The 14711-nt window shown below is 42.3% G+C and overlaps 1 protein-coding gene across 1 annotated transcript in view; it reads right to left on the reverse strand.

Annotated features, from left to right (window-relative positions):
* Positions 1-573: 573 nt before the first annotated feature.
* LOC146668841 (sodium/potassium/calcium exchanger 3-like) overlaps positions 574-14711 on the reverse strand; it is a 61936-nt gene continuing 47798 nt past the window's right edge. The window contains exons 4-17 of the mRNA XM_085410898.1: positions 13916-13990; positions 13187-13271; positions 12243-12346; positions 10985-11059; positions 7662-7687; positions 7509-7562; positions 7303-7433; positions 5429-5589; positions 4777-5041; positions 4526-4692; positions 3826-3940; positions 3604-3716; positions 3319-3384; positions 574-2812 (exon numbers count right to left, since the gene is read on the reverse strand). Of these exons, the coding sequence (XP_085267024.1) occupies positions 2660-2812; positions 3319-3384; positions 3604-3716; positions 3826-3940; positions 4526-4692; positions 4777-5041; positions 5429-5589; positions 7303-7433; positions 7509-7562; positions 7662-7687; positions 10985-11059; positions 12243-12346; positions 13187-13271; positions 13916-13990 (1590 nt within the window). The 3' untranslated portion in view covers positions 574-2659. The remainder of the gene's footprint in view (positions 2813-3318; positions 3385-3603; positions 3717-3825; positions 3941-4525; positions 4693-4776; positions 5042-5428; positions 5590-7302; positions 7434-7508; positions 7563-7661; positions 7688-10984; positions 11060-12242; positions 12347-13186; positions 13272-13915; positions 13991-14711) is intronic.

Genomic DNA, 14711 nt, shown 5'->3' on the forward strand with positions numbered 1-14711 from the left:
GCATACAGAAGAGTTCACGGTCAACAACAGGTCGTGTGGCAGCAAAACAAACCTGAAACATCCCCCCTCCACCGTCACGTTGACCGTTGGTATGAGGTGTAGGTGCTGATATGCTGTGTTTGGAGTTCCCCAGATGTGATGCTTTGCATTACAGCCAAACGTCTGTCAGAAGGACGTTGTTACAGAACTGTGGCCGTACTGCCATCTTCTTTTTAGAGAGGTTTTTTCCTGCAACGCTTACAAACAGCCGATGCTTGTTCAGTCTTTTTCTGATTACTTTAATGCTTAACATGCTAACCGAGGCCTGTAGAGCCTGAGATGTAGCACTTGAATTTTTGCAGTTCCTTTGAGCATTGCACGGCCTGACTTTGGGATGAATTGGTCGTCATGTTCGATCAAAGCTTGAGGCATTGTGTTAATACACACCTCAATTCTACCCTCTCGTTTCCCGAAGCAGTAAGGCTGTGTGTAGTTTTCCATTGGATTCCTTAGAAAACTTTTTGCACAGGTCCTGTTTAAAGATGACTCCACGATGACTCATAAATGCATCTGAAAACATTATGTGTATGTAAATCAATTTATTGCAAGAAGATCACTGGGAACAAGGTGAAGGTGTCCATCTGTCCCTGCCCAGAGCTCCTCATCAACAAAAATGAGGATTTACAAACAAGTTAACAGACATGAGCATAAAATGACAAGAATTAGCTGAAACTAAGTGCTGTAGGCCTACATCCTAAATACTGTATATATCTCAAATATAACTGCTCATCAGAAGTTATTCCAACACCTGCGTTTATGATAGCATATTCCTCCTGATATGTACAGCATAATCAAGACAGTGCCTTTAAGATGTTGCATTAAAATTACACACAAAATAATCAGAACTATGAAAGAGGCATGCAAAACCGAACAGTATATGTCACTACGTAGCCTACCTGAAAATATCCCCCCACACACCCAAAGCGCAGCCTCGCTGAAGGCATAGCGCAGCTCTACAGCGCCATCCTGTGACTGCAGGACGCTTTGAATTGATCAGATTCAAGAACTGAAATAAAAAGTCCACATTTTCTTTGAACACATGCTGAAACAATGTGACCATAATGTTCTAACAGTGGTGCTCAAATACGCAGAGAAGAACAGCCACGAGCCTCAAATACAAGAGACGGCACAGTAATTGAAGCACTGTTGTGAAAGTTCAAAGTCTGGTGTTTTTCCTGAAAAGAAATCCGTTACATCTGCATCTCATCCCTAATTTAACACGTGAGGGCGACATATCAGAACATGTGAGAGGTTTGTAAAGGCTGACATTTCCATCCTTTGTCTCCAAATCCACTGTGTTTAAACTAATATAAATGCAACATTTCCAAACTATACAAAACTTATAAATTATAAAGTTCTATTCTTAAATATAAACAACATCAAGTCAGTTTCCAGTACTTAGATTATATATTAGGTACAGTACATTGTACACAGCTTCCACTGAAATCACTGTACACGATCCAAAAGGCTGAAACTGGAGGTCAGACGTGATCTTCGAATAAATTAATTCATAAATAAATCACGATTACGTCTTCCCAGTTACATCCTCGGCATGCTTTGCATCTGCTCCAGATTGTGGCACGCGCTCACTCACGCACACACACACACAAACACGCTGTGCATTCGACTCTTAAGTCCAAATCTACAAGTTCGGCTAATCTAAAAATACTTTTGGCTTTAAGAAATAACGTTACACTCGACTGAGACTAAAAGCTAACTTTTCAATAAAGTACGAGACGTCTACCGCCTACAGGGAAGTTTAACTTCAGTAGTTACATGTTTACCTGCAGACGCTTTGCAATAGAATATTAAAAGAAATAAATCTCTAATCCATAAAGTGACGGTGCTGGATGTCAGTTCCAGGTAGATCCCTTTCATTGTGTGGGAAAATTTAAAGCCCACATCTACTCAGGTACGACAAACAAAACAAAACAGCCAAGAGCAGACTTTATGTGATAAATATCTCTGTGACAGTGCAAAGCTAGAGCTGTGGCTGTTACAGCATGCTGTGTGGGCTGGAAGGAGACATGTTGAAGCATTTTGAGCCTAAAGGAAAACACAGAATATTTCGGCTTTGCAAGACCGATCCAGTTGTGCATAAGAGGATTCCACACAAAAGCTGATAGAAGTACTTCTAATATATACACAGAAAGCCAGTTTTTGCTTAAAAATTACTTAATCGTGTGCTTTATATCCAAACTTGTAGAAAGAGTAACAAACAATCCAGCTAAAAATCGCTGACTTCTCTCTTTTCTCGCCTCAGTCAGTCAGTTACAGTAGCAGCTTGTTCACCAACAGTAGCCTAATTGTCGGCGTTAATACAGTTAAGTTCACTCCAGCCAACGTTTTGGTTCATTATACATGATTGGCAGCAATCCCGCCGCTGGCACTTTCTCTTCGCACCTCCAGAAAATAACCCCAAAACATCCGACGTCCTTCTGTCCGCCACTCGTGTGTATTGCACCAAATATAAATCATACAGAACTCTATTTTTCTATTAAGTAATAGGTAGGACTTTGTTTGGAGGTGCCATGAAACTGGAAGCCAGGTGAGGTTCCCCCATCAGCCAGAGGAAGAATTAGTAGAAGAAGAAGAAGAAGAAGAGGAGAAGGCGGGAGGGTCAGTGGATGTCTCTGCACATGGGGAGGTTGACGAAAGTGAAAACGTTGAACTCGATGAGGACGGAGAAGGACAGAAAGATGGCGTACAAGATGAGGCAGGCCAAGCCCAGTCGCCAGTCCAGAGTCCACTTGTTCAAATGGACGCCGAGGACCTGAACGAAGAAGACACGATTAGAGACACACCGCACAAAGATAAGAAGAGTGGATGCAACTATGAAACAATTCCTGACTTAAAAGAGCTACAATGCAAAGCCTTTATTAGTTTGTCCGGACCTCCCAGGAACAGTCGGTCCAGCTCAAGTCCAGCTGTTTACTTCAGGTCATGTTTCAGTTTTAGGTATTTGCACTTCTTTGCATACTTATATACATCTGACAGCCTTCATTCAGTTTTCTGAAATTCCCGCATTTGTCGATACGTCAAACTAGGTGTTTTATGTGGCTGCAAGTGAACTTGCTCTTCCTCTTGTCTAAATATACTAATTTCAAACCTGTGGTTGACATAGGAGTGTGTGCAACTTGTTTAAACCTCATGTCAGCCGTGCGCTGTCTTTACCCCAGGGCAGGGAAACATAAGTTAAAGCTGTGAGGGACGCCTTCATATCATTGCTCCACAAGTCTGTGCATTCAAAAATGTTAGCTGCAGAAATCTGTGACTTACTGTGAAGAATACTGAGGCCAGTAGGAGTGCCACGGAGTATATGAGTCCTCTGCTGTTAAGTTCGATCTGAAGAAACAGAGAAAGAGGCGCATTTTCACATCATTTTCACCAATGATCCAACATGACTTTAAAATGCAGTTTTTTTGTTTTATTCTAAAGTGTAATGAGACAAATAACACCGTCTCAGTTCACGGTGATGCAGTTTGGTGACAAACAAAGTCTCATTGTTTATGAACTCATTTCTGCTCCAGCAGACGCTCCTCCAGCGGAGCAGGGAACACTCACGATGGAGCCCGTCTCGATGCAGAGCGTTTGCAGCGCCCAGGGCAGACCCAGACCCACCAGGATGTCAAACACATTACTGCCTATGGAGTTGGAGATGGCCATGTCTCCCAGACCTGAGGTGAGGAGAGAAACACTGTCAAAGTCTGTGTTCAGTCGGGAGACAAAGCGATTACGACAAGCAAAACTCTGCTGTGCGACGCTGGACTTCTTATGTGAACGTACCTTGCCGCGCCACTATGACACTAGCCATGCAGTCTGGGACGCTGGTGCCCGCTGCGAGGAAGGTGATGCCCATGATGACGTCAGGGATGCCGAGAGTAAAGCCAATCACAGTCACCTGAGAACAGACAGACATCGTCTCAAGAGACAGACTCTCTGGGAATTCCTCCTTACGCAGGGCGGTAAGATAAATGAATCAATTCTGAGAGTTTCCCTCTGTTTCTGCACTTAATCGAAGGATGTGTGTGTTTTCCATAATGACAGCTGTGTGTCAGTGTTAGAAACGACTCACTATTTATAGACATTTTTGTATCAAATCTACGAGGTTCTGGCTGGACTGTGAATGTAAATATTAATGTGAACTTTTATGTATATAGATGAAAACACATTTGTGATGTTTATCACAAACAGATTGAATGCAATTAGCGACTTGACCCCATTCAGTTCCAAACCGTGGACAGATTGTCTCCATCTCCAAGGCAATGAGGCTGAAAGTTAACTGCAGATGGCTGAAACAATTTTGGCCGTGTTGCCGTCTCCCAACCAGTGTTTTCTCTAGTGTGACTGCAGCATTACATAAGTCAAAAGGATGAAATCATTTAGACGTTTCTAAAAACACAGTTTTAATAGTCTTGAAAGAAACTGTCTCCATGTTTAGAGGGAAAGGATCAGGAGGTGGTTGAGCGAGCCTGACTGGACTCACCATCCACACCATGATGTACGAGAGGCCGGCGATCCAGATGGTGGCTGTGAAGAAGGAGACCATGAACCACCTCTCCCAGCGGCGCTTGCCACAGTTGGGCACCGTGAAGAACAGAAGCAGGGACAACGGCCACATGATCAGCCACTTGAGCTTGTTACACACACCCGCTGGAATGAATAAGATGTAGTCAGGGTTTAACGTTACACGATGCTAAAATGAACATTTGCTGAGAGCCAGATCGTCTCATGTACCTGGAACTTTAAAGGGCACCAGGGGGCCCTCTTTGTCATCCTCTTCCTCTCCTTCCTCGTCATTCTCATTGTTCTCGTTGTCCTCATTTTCATTCTCCGTCTCATTCTCCAGCCGCTGAAGTCTGCACCTCCCGTTCACACCCTGCTCGACTCCGCCCATCCCATTCTCTAGGCCCCGCCTCCCTTGCGCCCTGGCTGCAGACTCAGAGTCACCATTCGTAATGCGATTGACTCGAGTCTCCGTGGTGTTGATCAGTCTTTGTCTCTGGAACATTAAAACAATCATTTGGACACTTTGCATTGCTCTCGTGAATTATTTTGTCATTATGCATAAAATACAAAACAGGAAAATATTTCTCTGAGGTAGAAATAAATATTCTTTCCAACTGTGGTTGTTTCCTTTGGATTTAAGCTGAAACTTCAGTCTGCAGCAGACAGGTGTCTGAGATATCCAAAAGACAATTAGCATTCATTCCACGTCTTATTTCATCTTCTGCTAAACCCAGACCCAATTATTTGGTTTGTATTTATGCTAAGACTCTGGATTTGGGCAATTTTTCAGGCTAACTTTAGTTGACAAATTTATATTTCTCCTAAGTATGTGAGGAGCATCTGAAACCACACATCCAAGAATAGTTCAGTGTGTAAGTACCTCATTGATCAGCATCCGAGAGGCCATGGTGAGCCGGGTTCTCGGGGAGAAATGACTGGTGATCATGATCCTCATGCCGGCCTCAGAGAAAGACAGCTGGTGGGGGTAGGCAGACAGCAACTCATCCACCATCAGCACAGACGGCGTGCAGTGGAAGTTCGCTAAAAAATAAAAAACAGAAAAATACGTTTGAGCCGATAAAACATTAAATATAAAATCTCGCTGGATTGGAAAATCTTAGCTGTTGTTTGTAAAACACACAGTATGGAGGCACAGTGAAGTACAAGCCTGGAGTCATATCTGCACAGACAGCAAGTTGCATCATTGCCTCAACCCAACCCCCCAAAAATTAATTCATTAATTAATTATATCTCTCCATCCACTGATTTTCTCTGGCTTATCCAAGTCCAGGTCAACCATCCAAGCAGAAATGCCCAGACATCCCTCTCTGCAGCCCCCTTTTCCAAGTCTTCTAGGAGATAATGAGACATTCCTAAACTGAGAAACATAATCTCCCCATGGTCTCCTGGGTCTCCACCAATGCTTCCTCATGGTTTATAATGACTGGAACACCTCGCCCAGGGGGCATAGTTCAATAAAGCCAAGGGAAGTACATCATTGGCAAAAAAGTAGAGATGACATTCTGAGACCACCAAACCCATAAAAGTCTTAAAAGTTATGAAGAGAATCTTGGACAAAGGGCAGGAACAAGCCTGACTTATTGCTGCTAATGCAGATTAAGCTCTCTTGTACAGGGGCTGAATGTTGGGAAGTATGGTGGTCAAATTCCTTTTCCAAGTCCATAAAGCACATGTAGGCTGGTTGGTGAAACTCCCACACACCCTCAAATATCTCCAAGAGAATAAAGAGCTGGTCGACTCCATCACCAGGATGAAAACAGCATTGTTTCTTCTGAATGCAGGATTCGACTTCCCTCACCAGTGCCCTGAAAGTCTATGCCAGGTCTATGTCTACAGCTGAGGAGTGTGATCCCTCTACTGTTGGAACACCACCAGTTTGTCGAGGGCACTGTCCCTGACGTCATTGCAAAGCTGCAGAGATACGTCCACGAGAACGGCATCAAAATCCTTAAGGAGCCTCGAGATAAACGCAAAACCAAAGATCAGATCAGGTCCAACCTAACCTGGAAAAAATGCAGGTTCTGCACATGAATATGAATCAATAGCTATTATAAAATCATGCCGATATAAAATCATGCTCATTGGGTGGGAAAAGGGGGAAAATTACTGTCCAGGAAGACATTTTGTGAGCATTTCCTTGAAACTGTTTTGCCCAGTAACAAGTGAGGAGGGCGACTGTTTCTCACTGGGGCAGCATTCAGAGTATCAGGTGCAAAACGAGCTGACAGAGCAGGCTGTGCCAGCATCTTGCAGTCCTCTCTTCTGTTGTTCTCAAGCTGTAACTTATTTTTGAGGGCAGAGAGAAAGCTGCAGACGGCAAACAAAACGGCTGACTCTTTGACATTCCTAGCATCCAAAGCAACTCTCAAGCTCTTAAAGAGACACGCCGGGAAGGCTACTGGGTTGCTTATTTGGTTGGAGAAGGTAAATGAATTCAGTTTACCAGTTTATTCAAACTTCTCTGCAAACGTCTTTACGCTGGCTTGTTTCCTGGATGGAAAGAAGCTCGGTGTTCAAACAGAGGGTCATAATCACCGAATACAAAATCTTAGAGTCTGCACAAGTAGTCCTTTGGTACTGTCCTCACCCTTTGCCTGCTTAACACAGAGCAGAATCAAAATAGAAGGAAAGTGCTCCTGCGGCTTTTATATTTATGCAAATTTCAGTGTGCAGAGATGAACAACTGCAACCCACTGAGACACTTTAGAGGACAAGCAGAAGAGGCTCTGATACCTTTTTTAAGCAGGACTGCAGTGGCGTCACACGTGACGTCCTCCAGATCAGTGCTTCCCGTGAGCCCATTGGCCAGATTCACCGAGCCTTTCTTTCGACGGTCGAAGTAGCGATGGGCCCGGCCGTTGAACCTGGCAGTAACAAACGATGACAGACTCAGTAAATCACTGCAACCAGCTGTTTAACTCTCTGAAGCTGACACTCACTTCATGATGAGGATGTAGACCGCATACATCAGGATCAGGACAAGAGATTCCCACCTGCACACAAACACAAGCAAAAGGTTTCACAGTCACTCTTTCCATTTCAAAAGCTCAGTCATATATATTTAGAGTTTTATGGTAAATGTCAATACGCACCAGCACACCTGCTCATCGTAGATGAACTAAAGATGCAAAGACAAAGAGGACACAAGGGGGTCATTAGGTGGAGGAAGTACGTGGGAGTTTAATTAAATCCTGCAGTTCAGCATCTCTGCCGCTAGGGGGCAGACCCAGCTAAGAGCTCAAATCTACAAAAGGGTCCAAATTAAAGATTGTTGTGTTACAGCCAAAATAGTAAACAATGCCAAAAGAAACAAATGGAATATGACACTGACAAATACAAATATAATACATTTAAAAGTTATGTAAAAAGTTGAAATATCATACACCACGGGGCTAAAATTTATGAAGGATAGAAAAGCACTGAAAAAAAGTTCTTTGCAGTAGCTGTACTCTGGTTTATTAACAGTAAACATTTAATATGTACAACCCTTAGACTGATTTTATGAAGTTTTATAAAGATGTCCTGTAAATATAAAATTATAACTATTTAAAAGTATAATAATAAGTTATTGGATCATTAATATGAGGATGTGGAGCAGGGCGTTATTATTCTACAGCTTCAGCTACTCAGTTACAGTTTTATGTAACTGATGTTAGTTACATATCAGTTGTTAAACCATTTCTGCACCGATAACTAAAAAATATGAATTTTGTTTTCATGCTTTTTATGCAAGGTTCTGCATCTGTGCAGAACAGCTCAGTTCAGTTATTTGTAAATGAATATGCAAACCTGCATTTAAGGGACATGATGTGTGACATCACAGTCTCTCTGGTTTCTGTTTATTGGCCAATCACTGAGCAGGCTTTGGTTGCATGCAGGTAAAGAGTCCTTCGGGAGAGTCACAGTTGCTGGAAACCATCGGCTAATCCAATGTATAATTTAATATCAATAGCTTTTTAATAACTAATCTGTAGTCACGAATATCATCCAGTAAGACTCTTTCACAGCGTCGACACACAAAGCTGTTTGTAAAGTGTGCATAATGATTATTTCATGCAAACAGAACACATGCAAACATGTTTAAACGAAATACTGCGATCTCTAGAAGTTCTCTGATGACTCTGCAATAGTCGGCCTCATCACTGATGGGGACGACAAGGAGTACAGAGGTCTGACCCAAGACTTTGTGGACTGGTGCCAGCTGAACTACCTCCAGATCAACGCCAGTAAAACCAAGGAGCTGGTGGTAGACTTCCGCAGGCACAAGCATTCTCCACTGCAACCACTGAACATCCAAGGTATGGACATTGAGGCTGTGGACAGCTACAGGTACCTTGGTGTTCATCTGAACAATAGACTGGACTGGACTCATAACTCAGACGCCCTCTACAGGAAAGGGCAGAGCAGGCTGTACCTGCTGCGGAGACTCAGGTCGTTTGGAGTGGAGGGCCCACTCCTGAAGACCTTCTATGACTCTGTTGTGGCTTCTGCTATCTTTTATGGCGTGGTCTGCTGGGGCGGCAGCATCTCTGCTGGGGACAGGAAGAGACTGAACAGGGTGATCCGAAGGGCCAGCTCTGTTCTAGGATGCCCTCTGGACCCAGTGGAGGTGGTGAGTGACAGGAGAACGGCGGCTAAGCTGTCATCCCTGATGGACAACATCTCCCACCCCATGCAGCAGACTGTGACAGCACTGAGCAGCTCCTTCAGTGGGAGACTGCGGCACCCACGGTGTGGGACGGAGAGATTTCGCAGGTCTTTCCTCCCCACTGCTGTCAGACTCCACAACAAAGACTTTAACTGATCAAGCACACACATCCACACATATGCAATAATACTAAGTGCAATAATCCTTTCTGTCATCGTTGTATTTTTACTCAGTTGTATATAGTATTTGTATTTGTATTCTATTTTTATCTTATTGTATATTTATTTTATTGTATTCTACTGTATATAGTATTTTATTCTATTCTGTACAGTTGTGTACTGTATTTATTCTTATTGTATTCTAATTTTTGCCTCATAACTTTTGCACTGTCCACTTCCTGCTGTGACAAAACAAATTTCCCACGTGTGGGACTAATAAAGGTTATCTTATCTTATCTTATCTTATCTTATTATTGGTCTTCTTCTTACTATTAATTGTTTTTTTTTTATTTTTTGTCATTATTTACAGATTTTTTGTTTGTTTGCATTTTGATGAGATCATTTAAATCCCTACAAAAATCCCAAAGGAGCCTCTACGGGCTGTAAGCTTGATTTCATTAGCAATCATGCCCTCCTCCCTCTGCTTAGATTAATAAAGGTTTATTTGCATCAGGTCTGAAAAGCTGTCGTAGGAGAGTTATGGTCTCTTAAGACATCACGTGGCCTAAATGCATTTTAGATGCATGGCCTCTGAAGCCACATCAGTCCTGGAGAAACTGCCTCCAACAGCACCGTCTATGCTACTCAAAGATGGCAAAGTAAAACTGTATAACAACATTAATTCGGTAACATAGGTAATTGTAATAGTAATCACAGATTAGCTTAAAAAATGCAATGTCTGCTGTGAGTTTCTTGCCCTGGTCTGAGAGCTCAGCGGTGTTTAAACATCTTTTTTGTGTTGGTGCTCCTTGTTGGACAGAAACACTCATGTCACACCTTTTCTTTCTTTTTCTTTGATCCACATTCTGTGTCTCAGGTGAAACAACATTCGCCTCCTCGGTTACTGCAGACCAAGCCTTGTTTTTTGTTTTAAAAAGAAAACCGTCCCACCTGAGGACACCCATCTACTTTCCTCCTGTTTTGGTTTCTTTGCTCAGTTTATTTTTTCGTTAGAAATAAAAATATCTAAAAAGCAAATTGTTCAGATTAGCTAATATAAACATGTTGGACAGGAAGAAACAAAGAGGCCCATTCCCTTTAAACGTGAGAGACACTCCAGTTTATTCTACTGTACAGGAAACATAAGTCAGCCACTGGTTTCCCACATTAACATGCAAGTGTTATTTCATTGCTGTAGTTCATTGAGGTAAGGCTAATTTAGTTTTCAACATATCATCATACTTCGAATAACTAATATTGTTTTGTATAATCTTTAAAGTAACAAATAGATGCAATGGAGTCAAAAGATCAATATTTCCCCACAAAAAGTTGCACAAAAGTTGACTTGAAACTATGCAGTACTTGAGTAAGCATACATCCTACCACTCCATTGCCTTTGTGCATTGCATTGTGGGAGAGAAACCTACACTTAAAGCTACACTGCTGAGGTAGAAAGTGCAAATGTGTAGTGACTGTAAAGCTGCTAACTATGACCTGCCCTGTAAATTGGCTCAGTAAGTGACTGCATGAGTGCCTCTTCCTGCACTTACTCCACACTTGATCATGTGAACTGTGCATCTACACGTGACTCTGCAGTATAAGCTCTTACCGCAATGAGGGCAGTGACAGAAAACGTGTAATAAATCGAATCTCGGAGTAGAGCCCAGTGAGACAGCTTCACCGCCTGTGAGGGGAAAAAAGGAAAACTGAGAGATAAGCACACTGAAAGTATCCCGCATCAGTTTCTGCTCTCGTACAGAAACACTCAGCCTTCTGACATCATTACCATACTGATGTAAACACAGGAGGTCTTAAGTTAACCTTTTGAATCACAGCCACTGAAAAAGGCAATTGCAGGTTAGCATCCTACATAGAAAAAGAGCCGCTGTGTTTACCGACTTTATGTAATCAGATATAACGCAGGGGCCCACGATGCCGTGACTAACGCTGTAACACGCTCCCACACAGCGCTCACTGTATATATAAGTGGAGGGTCAGGGGGTCACATCTTGAATGTGCCACTCCCAGCTGTGGAATCGTAAAGTTGGATCCCAACAAAATGTTTGCTTTTACTGGGTTTGACTTTGTAGAAGGAACCTGCTACAAACATCTAGCTAAAGGTAAGCAGCGGCGAGGTGCACTGGGTGGAACCGAAGATGATTTCACTGCCCCCTCCGAGCCCCCTCCGAGCTCCATCCCAGTGCCTGTCTTTCCCCCTCATTATCCAAGTATGATTACATAATCCACAATCTGGGACTGCATCACTGTTTGGAGTCCAGCACATATATTTTTCAGAGCAGAGAGCTTATCCTTGTACTTTGCTCATTTCCATGTCCCAGGCATGTCAGATAGCATCAGAGAGAGGCTGCTCTACGTGATGTTATCTCTGTATCTCATGTAAAATACACAAAACCAGTGAGGTAAAGTAGAAAAAAGATACAAACAGCCTCTTGTAATCACACTGACATGATGTTTTAAATGTGTCTGAGCAAGGCGGGGAATTAAAAGAAACAAACAAAAATACAAAAGCTCCAGAAAAGAATCAAATATAAAACACAAGCGTGATTCCTGATTTGTTCGTTTTCATCATGTTTATCTCCTGACATTACAGCGTTTTAATATTTACTTTGAAATGATGCAGAATATGTATAAAAATGAACTCCCCGCTAAGCGTGCCACAGCTAACATCTGTGACATTAAAGCTCAAACGAACAGCGTGCACTCCTCGCATAAACATGAATTCACCCTCTACCACTCTGTGGTTGCTCGGTATTTAAAGGTGACATTAGGCCGCCGGTTGCGCGCTGTGAAAATGCCACCGGGTCAGCAGCGAGCTCAGCCAGTGTAACGCTGCTATGACATCATACCTGGCCGGCGAAGAAGCCACACACGCCGATGATGCAGAGGATGTTGAAGACGGCTGAGCCCACGATGGTCCCGACGCCGACGTCGCCACGGGTGATAAAAACTCCTGCAGGGAGAGTGAGCCAACACGCACACACACACACACACACACACACACACACACACACGATGAGGTCCACCGAGAGCAGAGCACACGTAGCATCTGCAGTGGTGACAAACAGACGTCACACAACTGTCAAAGTACTTGACTCAAACACACGTGCCAGCAGAGGGGTGCGTGTCCCAGCGCTGCACTTTATGTTAACGATAGAGAGAAAGCATCACTGTGGACCTGTTATACTTTCCCTTACTCTCTGACGATGATACATTTCAAATTCTAATTCTTTTGAGCCAAAAGCCAAAGCTTCACAGTGCTACAAACACTCGGATTCATACGTTTTTCCTGCTCTATCTATTTGTATCTGTACAGAGAGGGGATGTCAGCCATTTAGAAGAAAGCAGGTTTAAAACAGAGGAGCTAAGGTTAACCTGAACACTGCACCAAGGCCCAATAACAGATAAATAAGGATTATTTCAAACTGTGAATCAAGCAAAGCTACTCTAGTAGAGTCTTAGAGTAAAACTATAAAGCTGGAAATGAGCTGAATATGTCACCTTGAACTTAAACAAAATAAAGCATGTTAAACACATTTGGCACATTTACATATTTATAACATATTTATAACTTATTGCAGCTAAATTTAACAGTACCCTTCACCCACCAGTAACACTGTATTTGCCATTAAGTGATTCTGAATATTTAAAGCCATGTTCACTGCATGTGTCTTGGGATAAAAGCATTCAAAGCCATGGCTGCTGCCTGCCTAAAGCAGCACTGCAGCTCCAGCTGTCAGAGTTAGAGCAGAGGATGTAGACTGATGGAGGGATGGGCGTAGAAATGTTGTACCTATGATGGATGTGAAGAGCTCCGGAGCCGAGCTGCCAGCGGCCATAAAGGTTGCACCTGCGACGTCCTCGCTGAGATTGAGACGCTGAGAAGGAACAGATCGGAAGATTAAGAAAATTTCAACAGGGAAAAAGGTGCAGTTTCAAAATCCAGACAAGACTGAAGGATTTTAGAAAAATTTTGGGAGAATAAATAAATGTAACTAATTTGGGCTAATGAGTAAATACACAGAGTCTGGTTGTTTATTTCTCAATCAAATACAGAAAAAAGGGTCTCTGCTACTGGCAAAAGAAAACATGTTTTTACAAAAAAAGAGTCTAAAAAACAGAAAAATATTCCTGTTTGGCGAACATGACGATTCATATTCAAAGAGTGAGTCGGATATTCTGCTATTTTTATGCTGGCGAAGTACATTAAAGTCTTAAAACAGAGAAAGAAAACTCCTTATCAGGATAAAAACTGGCATAAACAACTTTCTTTCTTTCTTCTGCGAGGACAAAGACAGTATCAGTGCTGATGAGTTCCTTTTTCTGGGAGATGGGAAAAGCACTTAATAAAAATGAAATAGAGTTCAAATGTGTTTGTCAAAGCAAATACGCCAGCAATAAACATCCAGCTCTGAATATCAGTATCTGTGGTTCATCTGAAACTGTAACTCTTTAAATTTCTTGACTCTTCAACATAAGTTCCCCAGCTGAGTGACTATATTTTGAAAATCTTGATTAATACCTCACATAACTTCTCCAGGGAGGGGACGAAGTAGTCATCGCAGACGACGGCCAGAGCGCAAAACATGTATATGGTCTGTGAAGAGACAGAAAGAGCCTTAAACATTACAGTGAAGGAGAAACACTGTGCTTTATGTGATTTGATCTATTTAAACTGGACAGCAACAAGAGATGTTGTTATTCTGCATCAAACAAATTCCAGAATGGTACAAGAAAGAATACCTTTCTGCTTAAATTTATATGTAAATTACCCTAAAAATAAGTCACAGATCTCGGCCCATGACAATTCAGTGGAGTCCATTAACAGATCGGACATTAAACATTCAGGAAACACATACAGCAGGCCCACACGCTTAACTTTTTAAAACAGGGAAGTTAGTTTTCTCTCCTGAAGCATGCTGGCATAAAAAAAAAATTCCAGGTCTGGAAGTTTGCAACCAAAACATGACCTCTGACCTTGTAAATGTAACCGAGCTGTTTGATGCTTAGTAAAGACGCTGGATTTGTGATTCCTTCTAAGCTTTTACTGTGTAGCTGAGCAGACATTACATGCAAACAGCTTGACTCTGGGGGCAAAGACTGGGCCGTTAGACATTTTTCTTACTGCGTACATGCACTGTGCACTCTATGAACAGCTATGAGAAACCCCCATTATTCAACAATAGTAGTCAGCCAAAGCTAATATAGTTATTTATAGACATGCTTAAATTCAGCCTAATTCTAAAACCAAGAGGAAATCAGAAGTTATTTTTTTAATTGTTTTTTTAAAAAGATTTTTATGGTTATTCTGCTCTTTT

The sequence above is a fragment of the Rhamphochromis longiceps genome, linkage group LG6 (genome assembly GCF_057381845.1).
Source record: "Rhamphochromis longiceps isolate RC_006_pf linkage group LG6, R_longiceps_female_GT1.1, whole genome shotgun sequence".
In the NCBI taxonomy this organism is placed as follows: Eukaryota; Metazoa; Chordata; class Actinopteri; order Cichliformes; family Cichlidae; genus Rhamphochromis; species Rhamphochromis longiceps.